The 19,766-nt window shown below is 41.4% G+C and overlaps 1 protein-coding gene across 3 annotated transcripts; it reads left to right on the top strand.

Annotated features, from left to right (window-relative positions):
- Nucleotides 1-73: 73 nt before the first annotated feature.
- On the top strand, nt 74-19,623 carry MLH3 (mutL homolog 3). Of its 3 annotated transcripts, none has more exons than XM_035539489.2 (12): nt 74-185; nt 701-3,928; nt 7,970-8,040; nt 8,943-9,047; nt 10,877-10,949; nt 11,589-11,660; nt 12,716-12,824; nt 15,846-16,005; nt 17,264-17,287; nt 17,482-17,560; nt 18,516-18,667; nt 19,277-19,623. In XM_035539489.2, the coding sequence occupies exons 2-12, from the start codon at nt 760-762 to the stop codon at nt 19,367-19,369; spliced, it is 4,107 nt and encodes a 1,368-aa protein (XP_035395382.1). In that variant the 5' UTR covers nt 74-185; nt 701-759; the 3' UTR covers nt 19,370-19,623. The 3 variants fall into 3 exon arrangements, with proteins under 3 accessions (XP_035395382.1, XP_050566904.1, XP_050566905.1); XM_050710947.1 differs by having other exon boundaries at nt 701-4,054; XM_050710948.1 differs by lacking the exon at nt 74-185 and adding an exon at nt 342-434 and having other exon boundaries at nt 701-4,054.
- Nucleotides 19,624-19,766: the final 143 nt, after the last annotated feature.

Here is a 19,766-nt window from a genome sequence, read left to right as displayed (position 1 = left end):
ACGCCCCCCATCGTGCCCTGCCGCCAGCGCAAGGCTTGCCGGGAGCTGTAGTCCCGGCGCGGCGAGCCGCTGCGAGCCTTCACCTCGCTGTCGCGCATGCGCCGCCGGCTCCCTGCCGGGGTCCCTCAGCGCCGCCCTCCCGCGGGGCGCCCCGCGGCCGTTGGGCTCGCGCCGCGGCCGTTGGGGTGGGGGGGGGCTCGCGCCGAGTCCTCGGGCGGGCGGCTGAGGGGGCAGGGCCGGGACCGGGACTCGACAGGGACAGGGACAGGGACGGGGACAGCACCGGGGCAGGGGCAGGGGCTGGGGCTGGGGCAGGGACCAGCGGGGAGGCGCTGCCCGGCCCCGGGGGTGGAGGGAGCAGCGAGGGGAGGGCGGCCCCGGGCTGCTCCGTGGCGGTTCTCTGCGTGTGTGGTACTGACGGAAGCAGGAGGCCTGTGGGTTCGGCCTCCCCGGGCCGGGTTTCCCTCTAGTTGCGTTGGATTTGGGGAGCAAGGGCGTTGTTAGGGGCACACGCTCCGGTTCTGGCCGTCTGCCTTGAAGGCACCGGCTGACCTGTAGTCCAAGCCTGAGCGGGGTGGTAATCACAGAAAAAAACTCTAAACAGGAGAAAAACAAGCACATTATATCTATAAGGGTGAGTGCAGCACAGCTGTCAGGCCTTTAATCCTTTAATTATACCTTCTTCCTCCCCCACCCCCAGGTAATTGAAAGAACATGGCGGTGTGATCTCCCCGAGTTCCTCATCCACCCGGCTTTGACATGATCAAGCATCTGGGCGAAGATGTGCGCGCCAGGCTGCGCTCCGGAGTGACTATCACCTCGCTGGGGCAGTGCGTCGAGGAGCTTGTCCTCAACAGCATCGATGCCAAAGCAACGTGTGTAGCTGTCAGGGTGGATTTGGAAGCTTTTAAGATCCAGGTGGTAGACAACGGCTCCGGGATGGGGAGAGATGATTTGCATAAAATGGGAAAGCGATATTTCACTAGTAAGTGCAGCTCAGTGGGAGACCTGGAGAACCTGACGTACTATGGCTTTAGAGGGGAGGCTCTGGCAAGCATAGCTAACGTGGCCAGCGTTGTGGAAGTTTCATCAAAGACCAGCAGGACAGCAAAAACCTTTATGAAACTGTTTCACAACGGGCATGCGCTGGAAGTCTGTGAAGCTGAGCTGAGCAGACCAAGTGGCGGAACGACAGTGACCGTGTGCAATCTGTTCTATCAGCTGCCGGTGAGGAGGAGGTGCATGGATCCTGTGCTGGAATTTGAGAGAGTGAGACAGAAAGTAGAGGCAATTTCGCTGATGCATCCCTCTGTTTCACTTTCTTTAAGGAACGATGTTTCTTGTGCCATGGTGCTTCAGCTCCCTAAAACGAGAGACATTTACTCTCGTTTTTGTCAAATCTATGGGCTGGGCAGATCACAGAAGTTAAGAGAAGTGAGTCATAAGTCTGGAAGATTTGAGATAGGTGGTTATATCAGTTCAGAAGGACATTACAACAAGAACATGCAGTTCTTGTATGTGAATAGGAGGCTTGTTTTAAAGACAAGACTACACAAACTAATTGATTTTTTATTAAGAAAACAAAGTGTCATTTGCAAAGCAAAAAGTGGCCCCGCAAACAGACAGGCTTGCTCAAGTCCTGGTCGCCATCGTAGTGGCCCAGAGCTGTACGGGATCTTTATTCTCAATGTGTCCTGTGCGTACAGTGACTACGATGTGTGTCTGGAACCTGCAAAAACTCTGATTGAGTTCCAGAACTGGGATGCTCTTCTAGCTTGCGTAGAGGAAGGAGTGAAAATGTTTTTGAAGCGAGAACATTTATTTATTGAACCATGTAGCGAGGACATCAGAGAATTTAACGAAGATAATGACTTTTGTTTGTATAATGCTCCAGTTCTGAAGCCCTCGCTCTCCGAGGAGAAGAGCATCCAAGAAAACTTTAAGAAAGCATGTGATGAAATTTTGGATTCCTATGAAATATGTAAGTTGCAATCAAAAGATGTCAAAAGAAAATCCACGATGGGGAAAAAATCTTCAAATGCTACAGAGCCAAATAAAAATCCACAGGAAATTGAAGTTTCCTCAAATCAAAAGACTGACGAACCAACTGATCCGTGTAGAAACAATAAAGCAGAGATTCCACTGCCCAGCAGAGATGACACAGCTTCTAATTTCACTATATCAGGTATCTCAGAACAGGAGCCAAAAGACGCTAATTGTTCCCAAACAGTGCCTGATGCTCACCTCAGATCTTCAGAAAATCTCCATTCCTGTTTCACTGAAGGGGCCAGATCAGCAATAATAAAAATAGACAGTCGTCGTGACCTGCAGCGTTGTGCAGACAACTACATAAAAGATGTGGGAAAGCAAGACAGAGTAGTGCAGAAAAGCAACACGGTCCGTAACTCGAATACTGATATTATTCGGTGGCTGTCTGAGAGAAAAGACCCTACTGATACAGCAACAGAGTCTGAAACTGTCTCTGGAAGTTCATTGATAAGACTGTCTAATGCAGGAAAAGGAGACAGGGAAACAACTGAAGTGGTGGATGATGCCGGAAGGGGAGCTGCTAGTTCAGTACCCAAAAAAATGGGTTCTGTAGGCCTCAAAACACATGTGGTGCAAAACGAACCCCCACGTGGGCGTGAACAAACAGAAACAAGTCTTGCGTTAAACAGGCACAGTAGACCTGGCGCTGTCACTGCCAAGCACACGTTTAGGCACAAAGTGAGTTTTCCCACTCCAGCTTTAAATGCTAAGGATATTTCCAGTAATACAAATAAAGAATACACACCTCTCTGCAGCAGAGAAGTATGCACGGCTGATGGAAGCAAGCAGTCAGAGAACAAAAGTTTGTCAAATCAGGTGAGTGAGGGGATAGCCATGCCCGCTGCTGCCAGTAAAAGACATTACGAAACGTCTGATGTTACAGAATTGCCACTGGCAACATCTTTAGGTAAGCCTCACAATAAAGCTACAAAAAGTCCTAGGAAACAAGTAGCTGAGCCAAGATCGCAGCCCTGTAAGAAGCTGAGCCTATCCACACAGCTGGGCTCACTAGAAAAGTTCAGGAGATATTACGGGAGAGTCAAGTGTATGCTGCCAACGCCGTTAGCAGAGCAGAGCAAATCTGGTGTCCCCGTTTTTAATTCACAAGCGAACCGTGACTTTTCAAAGAAGCAGAATGATGGCCACGGTGGCTTGAGTATTTGTGAGACTCCGACTTTGGAACGCACAGATTCTAATAATAACAGCCAGCTTGTGAGATCTTTGGATGAGACTTTAGTCTGCAGTGGAGAGGTTTCACCAGACAAACGGGCCGTTTGTCAGAGCCCTTTGACATTGTCTGATTACTCAGAGGTTAGTAAAACAAACATAAGTAGTAGAAGATCTCCAGGATCATTATCATCCAAACTGTCCAGAATGAAAAGCGACCACAAAGAAGTAAAACAACTTGGTGAGCAATTCCAAACAGATTCCAGTGGAAAAGATAACCACTCTTTTGTTCTTGAATCTTCAAATAATGATGGTTTGTATAATGCATGGCGAATGTGTGAATCAGCAGTGGAAAACATGAGGGAAAGTTGCAGCATTTCTAAGGGGGATGCTTGCCAGCCATCAGACGCTACGAGAGCAGAACCCACGAAGCACACTGTCAGCTCATCACCACTCAGCAGCACTGAAGGGGAATACGCAGTCTCTGCAAGCAGTGTTTTACCGTTACCAGCAAAAAAAGATTATCCTAATGTAATCTGTGAAGATAAAAGCGTGTTAGCTGAATTCTCAAATCAAAACCTGAAAGATACCGAGGTTCCCTGTGTAACCTTCCCAAGTAACTTGGCGTTCTCTGCGGACAACACAAGTAGAGGAGACCCCGGAGATGATTTGCGTTGGTCTGACTGGCTGCAAGATTTTGACGCTTCATCGGGTAAGACGATATACATCAATACAGCAACTGGACTGAGCACCTACAGCACTCCTCCTGCTGAAGGATTTCAGGCTGCCTGCGTTAAAGATATAACGACAATGGCTGTGACTGTTGTCTCAGAGAATGGTAAGAGGGTGTGTTGGGGTAAAAACAGAACGAGGAAAACAATTTGTGTTCTGCTAGGTGCATAAAATACTTTGCTGGCAGCACCTGGCAATCTATATTGAAATATCCACTGTGTTAGGTGTAATAGCTGTATGGAAAACAGAAGAGTGTTGGAGACTGTGGAGACAGAAAAACACTAACATTCGAGATGTTAAAAAAGTAATTTTAAATAAAACAGTAGAAAGAAATGGCAACACCTTGTCAATTAACAGGCAGCTGCCTAGTTTTCACTGGGCATCGTGGCATTTACTATGATCCCAATTATATATCATTGCTGTTGTTTATAAAGCAAGACCTACTTCAAAATAAGTGTACCAGAAATATATATATATTTTTTTTTAACGTTTTGTCCTAAATGATTCCAAGAACGTGTTGTTACTGTGAGCCCCATATTAAACCACAAAAACGACCCTTTTTTCAACCTGCCTATAAAATTGAAAACAGCCCTTGAAGAATGAACAAAAATCTGACATTTCATTGAGAATGCTTAGTCTGTTCCACGGATGTTGGAAGGCTGTTCCTTCACGCTTTGTGTTGCAGATGTTGTACAGCATTGTTGGTAGTTTGATGGTGGAGCTTTTCTTGAAGTTACAGGGCGCTGCGCTGTATTGTTTTGTCAGTGGTGGAACATTTACAAGTCCTCATTGATCTAGCTGTTGGTCTTGGCTTTCTGTGTCCTCCGTATCTGGCTTGGTAGAATAATGTCTTTGATAATTTTCCCTTCCATTAATAGATCTATTCAAAATTGTTCTTCATTCTGTCTATAGACAGAAATATTTTGACCAAAGATGCAGCCATTCCACTTGAAGGCTGTATTTTCTTCTATGTAATTTGTTTTGAAAAAGTAGCTTGGCCTCGTTTCCAGTAGTTCTGTGAAATATTTGGCTAATCAATTGTGATAGCCTCTGTTTTGTTCCCTTTTTTGTCTCTTACTTCCTAATCACCAGTCATAGAAAATTTGGTGCAATAGATGTTTCAGGTGTTGTTTCCTTTTAAGGATAATAATTGATGCCAATAGTTTTTAATATTTCTTGTAATAAATCTGCTTTAATGGAATACAATGGGAAGAACATCTGTGTTTTTACTAGGTAAAACTAATTGGAAGTGCAAATGTACGTTCCCTGACTAACACTTTCTTTTAATTTCTGTGGTTTACCAATTTCCGCTGCCCCCAGAGCTGTTTGGTAGTGAGCCAAAGCACGGAGTCGTGGAGCTCGATCTTCTATCCAAAATGTTTGTATAGTGCATTCCTGATCATGTTCACTTGCTATGGGTACTTTCATTTTGCTTTTTTGAATAGTGTCAGTAACCCCCTGGTGCGGACTTAGAACTTCAAGGCCAGGTGACTTATTAAGATGAGTGTCTTGCACACAAGTTCAGGGAAATTACACTGGGTGGTGGCAGGTGGAAAGAGGTAAGAATAATCCGTGTGCTCTTACGGATATCCTCCATAGCCATCACGCCAGTGGCTGGCTGCCATCTTGTCTCATCACATCCCATCTACTCCGTGTGCTCGACAGAAATGCTGGATTTCCTCGGTTAGACTTAGGTGTCTTTGTTCAGATTAAGCTGGCCACTCCAGGAAAATTTATCAAGCTTTGTTTCATTATCAAATGGCTTTCTGAATAATCTGATGCTGTGCGTTTGTACTAGGCTAATATTCTTTCTGTTAGGTTGACATCCCAGTTCAGCTTGGTCTTTGTTGTCAGCTATATCTGCATTTTTTGTTACTTTTATTGCATTATCGATCGATATGTCCTGGCACCAATATATTTTAATAAGCTAATTGAGGCAAGTGAAAATCAGTATTCTAGTGTGCTAATTGTATATGGTTTGCATGTCTGAAGTAGATGAGTCCTCCTCAGCACCTTTTCTGATGTTACCCATCAGAAGAATCATATTAATAATATCCTTGCCAGCTCTGAATTCTCACTGGCCGTTGTAGGTCCTGATCAGGGTTTTCCTGCAACAAGAAGCAGGGAAATGTAACCGTTGCTTGTTACATGTGTAAACACTGGGCTCCCGTTCGCAGAAATGATAGGTGCTCCTGTGAACTCGAGGGGTAACACCTTTCCATGGCAATAGCTATAAGAGTTCTACCAATGTCTAAATGAGATGGAATTCTTCGTTTTGCCCCGGTTTACCGGGAATCACAGCAGGCCATCTTGCCCTCTGTTCTGTAAGAGGCTGTGACTAGGTGTTGGGGCACTTGGACGCCGAGTTACCTTCCTGTGCGGGACTGCCAGTTTGGATTCTTGAAAGGATTCTCAGTCCCCAGGGCAGAACCATCCCTGGGCTTTCCTGGGCTAAAGCCAGCAGTCAGGAGTCTATGAGCTGGCCGTAGGATCTCACAGAGCTTTTTCATACCGAGCTTATCAGCACACAGCTGGTTTTCTTTGGCTTTATCACTGCCACTTTTCCTGCATGCACACCCGTAATTTCTTAGTAGAAAGGAACTTTATTAATTCGTTATTATTTCACAAAGAATAGAAGGCTGAATTGTACCAAAGGAAGGGTGAAATGTTTACCGCTGTGCTGGAAGTCAGAGCCACTTTTCTTAATAATCTTGATAACAGTGCAGGTTTATAATATCAATAAATCATTTCTGGGTGGGAAGGAACAAGTTAGGCTAACGCTGATATCTCATGCGGTCTCACCAGCTTGTAGTTTGTAGTCTTACAAGTTGCTGATAACTGCACCAAGTATTGATGGGACTGGTGATGGGCTGACAGTTTGCCATTCCTGAAAGTCAAGAGTGTTTTGATATCTGAAAGATTTTACCATATGCCCTCTCCTTCCTATAACGCTTCTGATTGCACTAATTCTGGAAGTAATTCTTATGTGATTAAAGCAGCAGCCAATTTTTAAGAAGGGCAGGCTTGCAGAAGCCACAGTAATATTTTAAATAAATTTCCACATGCAAGTGTGTCTGATAATTCTCAGTATTTTACATATATGCTGCTATTTCACAATGTTGGATGGCAAAATCTGTGAAACACTCTAATTTGCCTGAGCTAAGCACACGCTCATTTATAAGAATATAATAAGCTTTTTGTAGTTTTGCATGTTGATGAATCTGCAGCAGTAAATTTACGTTGTGTTTAGGGTTTCAGTGCAGGTGCCATCCCTTTAGAAGTGAGATTGTGCTACCCTTCCTTCCTAGACCTCGAAAAGAGAAGACCCTAGCAAGCCAGGATCGGAGAGGTAGGGCCAGCTTTCCAGGACACAGTGTTCTGTTGTAAAAACAAATCAAAGAATTCTCCCAGATGTCCCAACAGGAACCCAGAATTACTCAAGGTCTGTTAACAATGGGACTGTGTGAGTCATCTCAGATCTAGAACTGGAAAAAAAATTCTTTTAGGGTTGAAGGCAGGTTAGGGGGTACTTATTTACAGGATGAAATACCCAGTTCTTTGTTGAATTATGTCAGAAGTTTAAAGAATAATTACCTAGCCCCTTCTTTGTACTCATTCCAACCTTGGAATGTGAAAAATAGCTTCAATCCTCACTATTTTTTTTATTTTTTTTTTTTGTGATGGAAAGGATGAAATCACCTTTTTGGTATGTGGCTTTGTCCAGGGGCAGTGGGTAGCTAAGCAGGTGCCTTTTTTTTTTTTTTTAATTTTCCTTGCCACTTCCAGGGCCTATTGAATTGTGCTGCAGCATGCTCAGGAGACAGCAAGCTGCACAGGGACCTTTCTAGTTAAAGCAGACAATAGAGAAGCCCATTCTCACGTTCCATTATTTATCTGTACGTTCTCCCCCTTTTTTGAAGGAGAAAAAATATAATAATACTTGTGTGAGGTAGAGGTACCCAATGTACCTTCTATTGATGGCTGATGGCAGTCCGTGTATTATCTGTATGTTCTTTCCCAGATGCTGAAGGCGAGTCTCTCCAGTCATTGCTTTCAGAATGGGATAATCCTGTTTTTGTTCGCTGCCCAGAGGTAAGCATTATCTTGCATCTCACGCTAAAACAGGAATCATTTTATCCTTCTGTTACTTTCTGACATGGGGACCAAAACTGCAAATATATTGCAACTGTTGTGTATAATTTATTCAGTGATATATTAGACTACAGACCTTGCAATTATATTTTTTTTATAGCTGGTTTATATGTAAGTCATTTTTGTGCATATATTCAGACTTTGAATAAATATCAGGCTAATCTTTTGCTTTTCAAAAGCAAAACGTTATTGTAGGCTGTCTTTCCCTCTACAGAAACGTTCATCTTAAAATCAAAAGTTTTCAGATGGCAAAATTGTATTTTACTGCAGTTGTTTGTGTAGCCTGGCAGGGCTCTAGCATGTGAGAGGGAAACAATGTTTGAGCTTTTATACAGACTTCTTTTGTTGTCGCGATGTAGCATTATCTTTAATCATCATGTTGTTTGTGTGTGTGTGTAAACATGCGTATGTAACCACTTCCACCTGCAAACAATGGAGATGGAGTAGCAAACCACCTGCTGGTGAGTTTCTGCAGAGGAATGTTTGTTTGTGTGTTTGTTACAGTGAGGTACTCTGAGTCATCTCAGGGTAGTTCATCTCCTCTACTGACAGCTTGCGTAGGCTGATTGTTAGCTTCAGGTTTTCTGGTAGGTAATTGCAAGTAACTGAATGCCTCGAAGTTAGCAGGTAATACCCAGATGGGAAAGTATATGGGGATAGGAGCAGAGGGATTGCCAGATGGTATCTTTAGCTAGTGCTGTTCTTATGTAGAAAGCTTGCTTTGTCAAACTACAGAGAGAGCAACCTCCAGAATGTTCTTTCCTAAATCTGATATTTTTTTTTTCTTATTCTCCACGGGCTGCATGATACTATAAACTCTCCACGTAATTCTCTTTTTACAGATTGCTGTGGATGTGACCAGCGGTCAGGCAGAGAATCTGGCTGTGAAAATTCACAATATCTTGTATCCTTATCGTTTCACCAAAGACATGGTCCATTCGATGCAGGTACAATATCATCTATTTCTAGTTTTCATGCCAAAATTCCCGTTCAGCAAGTGGGGTTTTCTGAAGTTTCTGCCTTGTAGGAGAGAGGTTTCCAGGGAAATAGATCATATCCTTAATTTTCACAGGCACAAACAGAAATTTCGGTTGGTGTGCAGTACCATCAGACATGTATGTCATGTGAGATCTTAGTATCTTCTAATGGATAATCAGCTGTCTGCAAAGCAACTGAAAGTCCTTGACTGTATGGTTAAATCAAACCAAGAGGCAGCCTTGTTGCCACTGCTTTGAAACACTGCTAACTAAATGATCATTCAACAGGCGGGTTTTTACATTTGTTGAAGGTATTTGCTAGTTCGTATTCCCCTGAAATCTGTGTCCTACATATTCTATATTTATTGACCTTAGAAATTTAATTCTTCAGCACAGTGGTTTCAAAAGCAAATCCCAGATTTCCTGGAAAGACTTGAAATTTCCTTTTAAGATTTATAATAGCTGCTCTGAGAAGTGATTCTTAAAAATGGCATCATGGCATGAAGCTTAACTATTTTAATGCTTTTTTTATTGAATGTTTTGGTTCTAAACTTAAAAGCTGACGTAAACGTATGGCTGCAGCTTACATTGTTTGACAGTTTGCCTGGATAAAAATGTCAAAGTGAATTCTCTCCATGTGTTACTTATTAATGACTAAAGGCTTGTAAGCCAAATTAGCATTATTCTCATGTGATCAGGTTGCTGACTTTGAGACTGCAGGTTCTGACGGATGGGACATGGTAATGTTAAGCTCCGGGGTGGAGAAGAACGTAAATGATTCTCACTTATGTTGTGTGTACAAGAATAACAGGGGTAAATAAACTTACTACAGGAAAGGGGTTATGTTTCAAAAAGACCAGAGAAGAAAGCTGTAAAGCAGAAGAATCATTAATGTCTTGTATCCCTTCAAAGAAACAGGATCATCTATTCATTTTTACCTAGGGGTGTACAGTGCATGGATAGTGAGACGGTATTCCCAGTGAGCTCTGGCCATGTGACTGAGGGAGAAATTCCTCCCTAACCCTTCATCTGTTAATTTAAATATAAAAATTAGATACTCAAAGCATTGTGCATCACTGCGCATTATTCCATCTCTAGCTGAGGTTGATTTATGATGCTTGAAGAGAAGGTGGAAGCAACTCTCAAAGGCAAATTAGGCAAAAGAAAGAGGCAAAAAAAATGCTTCCTGGCTCCTACAGATGATCAGCACAAGCCCTTAGACACAGCTCAGATTATAAAAGGTTGTTTATGGTTTTTTTTGGTGATGTCAGCAGATCAGATACTTAGAGATACTGAGATACTTAGAGATCAGATACTTAGAGTTGCTGTGTACAGCTTCGATTCCCAAGGAGGCTTCTACGCCACCGTTTAATCCATTCTGTAAATTTCCAGCCCCACCTTGCAGTTCTTGCCCTTACAACTGTCTTTGAAAAGACAGATCCAGAATTGGTTTCTTGGCTATTTTGAAACTTTCTTATAGTTCCAGACTAAACTGTTTCATGACCAATTTATGGTCATTTGACCAGCCAGTGTTATATTTTAGCCAAATAATTTCTGCCTTTTCCATATTTAGCCCCTCATTTTATTATAAAGAATAATTCTATATCTTCGCAGTTTCAGTTTTGCTAGCTCAAATTCCTTGAGCCTTTGAGATTAGAAAAGATGTGATTCCCACTCCCCTAATCATCGTAATAGCTGTTCTGTGCGTTTGATCCATTTTGATTGTCATCTTCTTCTGTTTACCTTCGTTTTAAAAATCATTTTACCACTGAGTAATGATTGTTCTGAGTATCTTACAGGTTCTTCAGCAAGTGGACAACAAATTTATTGCTTGTGTAATCAACACTAGGAATGAAATGGATAAAAAGGAAGGTAAGAGTAGTTATTTGAGTTAGGTTTCAAATGTAGTTATACTGCAGAGGGAACACAGTCCTGCTTGTCCTCTTGTCTTGGGATGATACCGTGAGTAGAGCAAAATGTTAGCCTTCACATGAAATTGCCTGGATCTTCTTACTCTTTATTTTGGATGTTGTTGAACGTTCCTACTGCCTTCAGATTAGTGTTATAAAAATAGATTATACTCAAATTACTAACGTCTTTCAGACTGTGTTCACATTGTCTGGACATATTCATTGCCACAGCCTGCTGAAGCTGTACAAAAAAGGCATTCAAAATCAGTAGTTTTTGTAATGTTTTTAAAGACTGTATTAAATAGAACAGTTTGTGGGTGACCTCAGTTCTCATTCTGAAGTTAGATGAAGACGTCAATAGACAAGATTTTTTGACTTAATCTAGCTACCCTTAATTTAAATGCTCCATTTGGATCACTGAATTTCAGTTCTGTAGTGACTTTGTTCTGCCAACACAATCTCCTTCTCACTTCATTTTTGTAAAACTAGTGGGTACTTAACTTCTAAATGCGGCCTCTAGGGAGTGGTCATTCTTCTTTCCAGCCTGTGCAGTTGCTGGTACCAAGTTGCCTATTTCTAATCTATTGTGCTACATTTTTAGGTGGAAACCTCTTGGTTTTGGTGGACCAACATGCAGCGCATGAACGGATCCGCTTGGAGCAGCTTATTGCAGGTGAGGATTCAGGTGGTTTTAGGAAAGGTAGTGCACAGGAAGGTGCAAACAAGAGCTATCTTAAAGGCAAAGCTTGCTAACTAATTTGTCATAAGGATAAATCTGGGATATATCGAACCAATAGGATATTGATTTGTCATCTTGACCCTGATCCCTGTCAGAATGCAGCCATTCAGTATGGGTAGCATTCATAGCATTGGCAGCTGAAAATTGTTACAGCGTTTCCAAAAACAGAAGATATGCACCCTACCCACAGAACTATCAAACTAAAATAGTCCTGACATAATGAAAGAGCAGGAAGACTGATAGGAAAAACAATGAACAGGAAATAGAACAACATCAATAAGGGCATGTGGTTATGCTGTGAAGAATAAGACGTGGGGTGCAGAGTAAGGAGCACAGTTTATTTGGTTCCTTTTTAGCTGAATACCATGCTTAAAGCCTAACATTTCTTCACTCTGAAACTGGGGGGGATAATGGTCTTTTCTGTAAGCTCATTAGCCATTAGTTTCAGTATTAGAAAGCACAATAGCTATTCATCAAGTACTTAAAAATCATTGACCTTCTCTTTCACTGAGAAATACTATGCAGTTCCTGCAGAGAGGATTCCAGGAAATCTGCTCTCTTTGGTCAGGTACTGAAAAAAAGTTAGACTGAAGGGAGAGATGCTTAATGAATAGTATTTTAATGCCTTTTATGAGAGATTTTTCTGTGGAAAAATTGCTCTCTGTGAGTTGAACTAAATATATCAGTAGGGTTGTTGGGTTTTCTGTTTTGTTTTGTTTTGATTTTTACTTTTTTTTTTTTTTTTTTGCTATTTAGGGTGACTCTTTTTTGGAAATGGTGGGAAAAAACAAAGTGGCATTAACCAACCCCTCCCCAGAGACTAGATGTCTGGTTTGTGACATTCCCAGTCCTCCACAAGTTTCAGGAGAAGGCATTCTGTGGTCATTTTTAAATCCAAACAGAGGATTACATGCCAAACCATAGGGTCATTAAGGGTAATGCCTGCGTAAATATTCAAAGAGGGATACTTCCAAATGTTTCATTCACAGATTCCTATGAGAAGGAAGCTGCAGCGTGTGGCAAGAAGAAATTACTGTCCTCCTCCATCTCTCCCCCTATGGAGATTGAAGTTACGGAAGAGCAAAGAAGAATTCTACGGTTAGTAACGGCCAGTCGCTCTAAACTTTGGGGGAAGGCTCTGCTGACCAGGAAGATCTCTCTATATAACTTAGGTCACCATCGTAGCTGTTTGTTCTTGCCTGAGCAGAGACCAGTTGGGTATATCTATTCTGTGGAAAATAAGTGTGCTTCTGGTGTGCCATCTCTATGCCACTGCAATACCCTCTGGTTTCCCTGGGAAGGTGAGCCTTGGGGCATGAGCCAGGAGAGTACCACAGCAGTCTCCAGCAGATCCTCCTGGCTAGGGACCAGGACTCGGAAGTGCACGCTGCGGTGCAGTGCTCCCAGTGTAGATATAGGCACCGACTTAATAGGCACTGTTGGAGAGGAGGAGGATGTGCTATGGAAAGCTTGTGTTGTGAATCCTGCAAAAACGCATTCCTTAATCCTAGGTGCCTGCCAAGAGTAACTAATGAGCACTGTTTCCCAAATGTTTCAGAATGGTAGACTGGTTGCTATTAGGATACTTAACTTTTGTACTGCAGGAGTTTAGGCTAAGATGCAAATGTTTTGTTGGACTACTATAGACCTACTGGACACTAATCGATCATTTTTGTTTCCCCCAAATATCCCTGACTGTCTCCTGCCACGTGCATTTGTATTTTTTCTCATGTTCTTTGTGTTCAGTCCAAGTTCTCTGTTAACTTCCACAGGTCTACCTCATTGCTATTTTCAGACATCCCCCACCCTTTTTTTTTGTGATGTCTGTGTCAAACTCGTCAGCATTTAAATCACTCCTTGTTAAGATTGCTGCCCTTTATAGGGATGCTGCCCTTTATAGGGATGCACTTGTTTGGTGTAAAACCCTTTTTGTGTGTATTCTGATCATAATGGTATCACTGCTATGTCCGCTTGGTAACTCGTGTGTTACGATGGCTAATACCAGAAATTCCAGAGGAAAGGGTAAAGCACTATTATTCACCACCTGCTGTATGGAAAAATGTGAGAATGTAACCGCTGCTGCTCGTAGTTCAACAATATTTGGATGCCTTTGTTGTTCCTATCTTTTAATGATATTCTTGCCAACATCACCACATTTTTAATGCCTCTTGTTCAACTTGGAATTATTTTTACTCACATCTTTGAATATCTTCCATGTTTGACATACCTACTTTTGAGACTGGGTGGCCAAAACTGAATACAATATACCAAATGGCAGTATCCCACTGATTTCAACAATAGCTTTACAATTGTTCCCATATCTTCTGTTTGTTATACATATATGGGTGTATATATACACCTGGTAATTTGTCTACTTTTTTTTTCGGCTACTGCTGCTTACACGAACTGCTTGTTTATTGAACTGTCGTGACAGTAAAACACTTTTTTTTTTATTTTTTGCTGTTTAATGTAGAAACCAACAAAATATAAGCATAGATCAAATTATTCCTGGTACTTTGCATTAATTTGCCCTTATGAGCAGTAAATCCAGTTTTTCCATTTTTCATTTAACTTTTTAATTCATCAGATTTGCATTTCTAGCCACTTTCAAAGGCTTTTTGAAGGCCCAAATAAATTCTCTGAGACGCTGCTTTTCAACAACTATATCACAAGCATACTAAAAAAAATCAGTAAGCGAAAGTAAAACAGAGAGGCATGGTTTTCTTTTATGGAAGCTGGTTAAATTATTCAGCGTATTGGAATGCCAGTTGTGATCTCCTATTGCCACATAAGATAGTTGATTCAAGAAGCTTTCTGCTGATGGCATATACTGGTGTTGGCTTACTGGTGTTTTTTTGTGTTGCTCTTTAGTTTATCAGTATTTACAACCAGTCTGTGAGACTAACTGTACTAAAAGTTATTAATTAAAAGCACTATGGAAAATCTAAATGCTGATGTTGCTTGCAGAGTAAAGGTCAATGTATTGAAATATATCAGCTGTCCTGAAAGATCTTTCTCTTCAGCTGTGCTTGCTGGTGGACTTCTGGTTCACCTGCAGTTTTGATTCTGTTATTTGTCTACTAATTGTTGCAGTAATGCATTGTTCTGCTTACTCTCTTGAACTTCCCTTTTTATTTAAAAAAAAAAGGGGGGGGGCTCAGTTGACTCCACTAGCTCCGTGGATTCTGTCATTTCACCACAATGGACTTTTTCAGTCTTTTTGCTCTCGCTGTAGGCTTATACATGGTCTCCTTGTCCTTGTTAGAATTACACAAGTCATCTCCGTGTGGAGCCTGGTAATTGCATTATTCTAATGACTGATTTCAGTAAGTTTGGAATAGCTTCTTTTTTGTTCAGAGAATCTCTTTTCTATAATTAACCTTCACCACCTTTATTTTAAGTGAATGTTCCCTGAGTGAATAAAAATATATATATATAGTGTTATATTTTTTTTTTTTACTATTGTTGATAATAATTGCTGGCTATTCCTTTTCTTCGATGACGAGTTTTCATCTGACTGCGAAGTCCAGTTTTTGTATGTGTTCTTCCATCCACAGGGTGACAAATGTCAGATTAACTAGAAGTTGTTCTTTCCTGGGCTCTCTTTGTTTTATTAACAGGACGCAAGTTCTTTAAACCGGCGTAAAATTTCTTGCAATACTTTTTCTGTTGTAAGCATTTGCTATTACATGTCAGTTGAAATCGGTTTTTTAGGTTAGACTTAAAGCAGTCTTTATGATGTGCAATTCTTATATTTGAAGGGGGTATGTGCATGTTCCTATTTGCATGATGAGCTGGTAATTTTTGCTTGAACCAGACACCTGCTGCATCTTTAGAAAAGAAAGATTTATAAATTTAAATACAAAGTTCTCTGCATAATAAAAGAACTCTTAGATCTTTTAGCTGTGGAGCATGCAATATGTACAGTTGATTAGAGTGAAAAGTGTAGGTGAATGTAGAGTGGAAGGGCAAAATTAATTGGAATCTTGTGAGGTGTGGTTTTCAAGACTGGAAACTGTTGCAGGAAAGACGAAAAAAAAAAAGCAGAAATATTTAGGCATGCTGTGGAGATGTAGCTGGTTGTGTCATATTTCTGTTTTGCTTTATTTTTCTCCTCAGATGCTGCTACAAAAATTTGAAGGATCTGGGCCTTGAATTATCATTTCCTGAGACCAACAGCTCCTTGATTCTAGTCAAGAAAGTGCCGCTGTGTTTTATAGAAAGAGAGGCCAATGAATTACGACGGAAAAGACCACCTGTCACTGAAAGCATTGTGGAGGTTAGCTATGGATGTGGATCAGAGCAATTTGTGATACTGGCTTTCTGTGTTAATCACTGTTATGAGAGAGTTACGGCCAGTGTGGGTGCCATCTCTTTTAGTAGCTGAATAGTCCCATACTGAAGCCCCTGACCTATAACAGCAATGATAGGAGTCTGATTCAGACTTGGAATAGTCAAAAAACTGAGAAAAATAGTAGGCAGTTCAGATATTTCGTCAGTTTACTGCTCATCCTTCTGGAACGCTTGAATGAACAGTGAAACAATTATTATTGCTGGTATGGAAATATTTGTTAGGATTTTCATGAAACCTCTGCATGGGCAGTTCAGCTTTCTAAAAGCTGCTGTTCCAGATGTTCTGCGGTTTGAAGAAGAAATTGCTGAACTGATTGCTTGCAGTTTCCGTTGTAAACAGTTGTCCACAATTGTCAGTGGAACAAGGACTCTCCTTAAAAATTGTTTCTGGAGTACCGTATTCAGCCACTAGGCTGAGCCATTGTGAATCAGTCCAGTCTTGCCACCGGTCTCTTTTGATATGAAAAGAAGGAAAAAAAAGACAATTCAGCTGATTGAATTTATTTTTCCAACCCTGCTAGAATCAGGTAGAAGTCAAAATGCACGCTCCCAGTGTGCCAAGAGCCCTGAAAGTGGTGGCAGAGTGCATTTTTTTTTTTTGAATGGTAGCTGCAGATCGCATCTGTCCCTCACCAGCACTCTTTCTTAGCTGAAACTTCAAGATCTCATGAATGTTTTGGCAGACCTGTTGTGCAGTCCTTTTTATTTTAATTAGGACTAGTAGCACCTATTCATGATTAAGAGTTCTCTATATCGTAGACATCAGAAATTAAATCCACGTGGACTATTATTCAAAGAAGAAAGGGCAATAATTCAAAGTGAGCATGTATATATTATACTCTGAGGTATGAGAGTTCCATTATATCCATTTTGCAGGTATATTTATATATATTTTGTATATAGAGGATCTATTATGTAATACTCTATATATTAGAGTATATTTCTACGGGAAACTGATGCAGAGAGAAACCAAGTGATTAGTCTCAAGCCTGACGAGATTTTTGTGAGATGTCAGGACTTGTGCTGAGATCTTTCACGCTATGGTCAATGTACAAGCAACTGCATCATTTTTCCTGGGGAATATTGGCATTTATGCATTAAATTATACACAAATGTGGACAAAGCCGGGTATGGGCAATGAAAGGGAGAAATAGCAACTGATCATTTTATCTTTTTCTTTCCAGGAGTTTATTCAAGAACAAGTTGAGGTGAGTAGCTGTCTGCTTCTAAAGTTGACCGGTATAATGCAAAGCTTATTGCACAAACCAGAGGGAATAAGCAATAAGCACCATAAAAGAGATGTGGACTTAGCTCATTTTTAGCTCATTCTTGTTATATTTCTCTTTTTCTTTTTTTTTCATATTAAATGGAATGTAAGATGATGTTCCCTTACTACTTTTAGCTAGTGCAGACCACAGGACGAGCACGAGGGACACTGCCTCTGACGCTTCTGAAGGTGTTAGCTTCCCAAGCCTGTCATGGTAGGGAAACTGTACTTTTCTTTCATTCCTTCTTTATATTTATTTTCTTAACCTTTCTGTTTCTACACAGCATTCTTCCTGGGGCAGTAGTTTCAGAACGTGTTTGCAGGAATTCCAGGATTACAGTTTCATAGGGATGAGAAGATAATGGTCTCTTTGTGGACAGTACTGTGAGGGACAAACAACACTGCACTGGTTTATTTGTGTGGGCCTGAAGTACTTTCCAATCCACACGTGAAACACTGATAAAATACAGTGTTTGATTCACTGAGACACACTCATCCATGGGAGCTCTCAGCCAAGTAACAGTTCTTCCTTACAGGTACTTACTGCAGTAGGTCTAGCCCCTTGTGGCAGTTTCTGTGTTATGTAAAGGATTAAGAAGATTATGCTGAAAGGGTGAACGTGACCCAAAAGCATCTATTTTCATGCTGTATCACTGTATTCTACAAATGGCAGACGGTATAGTCCAACTTCTTACATCTAAAAAAGTCCCACGGCTGAAAGGCAGGATGTATATAGTCTTGCCAATCTGTGAAGGCTAAAGCTTGCAGGCACCTCTGCTCTGACTCCTTAACATTCTGCTTTGAGTTCCTCTGGATGCCATTAAGCGTCCCTTTGTGAGAAAGGACTTAGCAGCAGGGCTGGCATTTGGGTTTGGAAGCGATGCCTGTCAGTGGCAGATATATAAAGCTGATAAAGCCTATGGAACTGGTAATAGCTGTCTTCTGGTTTTACTGCCTTTATGTGCGTCTTCAGGCCTTAGGGGGAAAAAAAAAAAAGCTCCTTTGCTTCTTGCAACATCATCTGAAAAGCCAAAAATCTAATAATCCTGCCATCTATCAGACTTGGACAAGGTGAAACAGTTTAGGCTTTGGATAGCTGATCCTCATGCAGCAGCAGGAGGTGGTTTGAACTCTCTGGCAGCACATCCAAGAATTTTCTCTTATTCCAGGAGCTATTAAGTTCAACGACAGTTTGACTTTGGAGGAGAGCTGTCAGCTCATTGAAGCTTTGTCCTCTTGCCAGCTGCCCTTCCAGTGTGCTCACGGAAGGCCTTCCATGATGCCCCTTGCAGACATCGACCATCTACAGCAGGAAATTCAGGTACTGTGTGGTGCACTGAAAGAAGGCAGCATGCCCTGGCTTATGAGGCTTATCCTGTATGTGTGTTAGAACTAGAACAGACCAGCACTGTCTGTATCTTACATGAGCTTTCACAGAGCTGTTATCAGTAAAATAAAAAAATGAGAAAGTTAAACCTCTGTCCTGCAAACACTTTAGACTTTACCATATTCCATGTGAATGGTCACACCGACTTGAAGGAGGTTCACTAGTGGTTGAAGTTGAGCATAGCTTTAAAGCAGTTGTGGTTTTTAAGTATAAAATTTGGAAAACACGTAAATTCTGATATTCTGCTAGTAGCAAAGGTGCTAAAGATTAAACAAACACCTATTTTCCCAAAGTTTAAGACACCATAAAATGGGGAAAGAAGCGAAGAAATAGCAACATTTCTTTAAAATTGGAAAAAAAAAACCTCCTCTCCTATGAATACTACACTATATTAGGTTATTAAATTAGATTCTGTTGGAAGTCATGTGGGACTTTGAATTAGATATGACAAAAACTGGGAACGTCTGTATTAGGGCAAAGAGCATGGAGGCACTGAAGTTGATTTAGTTGTGATTTAGTGCTTCTTCATACTTTTCCCTCCAGCCTAAACCTAATTTGTCTAGACTGCGGAAGATGGTTCGAGCATGGCACCTATTTGGGAGCAAAGACCCTAACCAAAAAAAAATACTGACCTAGGAAGCAGAGAGCAGCCAGGAGACCACGGCAGAAGCCCAGCCCTGAAGCCTGGAGAAGCATCTTCAACGTTAAGGAACTGTGTTGTAAACCTGGGTCACGTCACTGCTTGACTATCAAGGGCAAGTTGCAGCCACTCACAGTTACTGCAAGCACAGCAGGATTCTGCATAATAGAGAAGAGACTTTTAATTAATGGATTTTATAGTGCTTTGAAATTGAGGAGGTATTTATTAATAAAATTAACTCTAAACTATTTCTGTGGGCTCCTGGCAGTGGTTGGAATGAGGACTGACCGGCTTCATAGTAAACACAAGCCAACTTGGGATCAAAAAAGAAGTGTCTCTAGTTAAGTAGGCAGTCAATGACACACCCAGCTGTTTTCTCCATCTCCCTGCAGT

The sequence above is a fragment of the Cygnus atratus genome, chromosome 5 (genome assembly GCF_013377495.2).
Source record: "Cygnus atratus isolate AKBS03 ecotype Queensland, Australia chromosome 5, CAtr_DNAZoo_HiC_assembly, whole genome shotgun sequence".
Classification (NCBI taxonomy): Eukaryota; Metazoa; Chordata; class Aves; order Anseriformes; family Anatidae; genus Cygnus; species Cygnus atratus.
The sequence above is the reverse complement of the archived record's forward strand: the minus strand, read 5'-3'. Positions and strand labels throughout refer to the sequence as shown.

Bases quoted from the DNA above. Each gene is read 5' to 3' on its own strand.
- MLH3 (XM_050710947.1), top strand. From the start codon at position 760: ATGATCAAGCATCTGGGCGAAGATGTGCGCGCCAGGCTGCGCTCCGGA. The intron at 10,950-11,588 runs GTAAGAGTAGTT...CTACATTTTTAG, and splicing joins TGAAATGGATAAAAAGGAAG to GTGGAAACCTCTTGGTTTTG. The intron at 17,561-18,515 runs GTAGGGAAACTG...CTCTTATTCCAG, and splicing joins AGCTTCCCAAGCCTGTCATG to GAGCTATTAAGTTCAACGAC.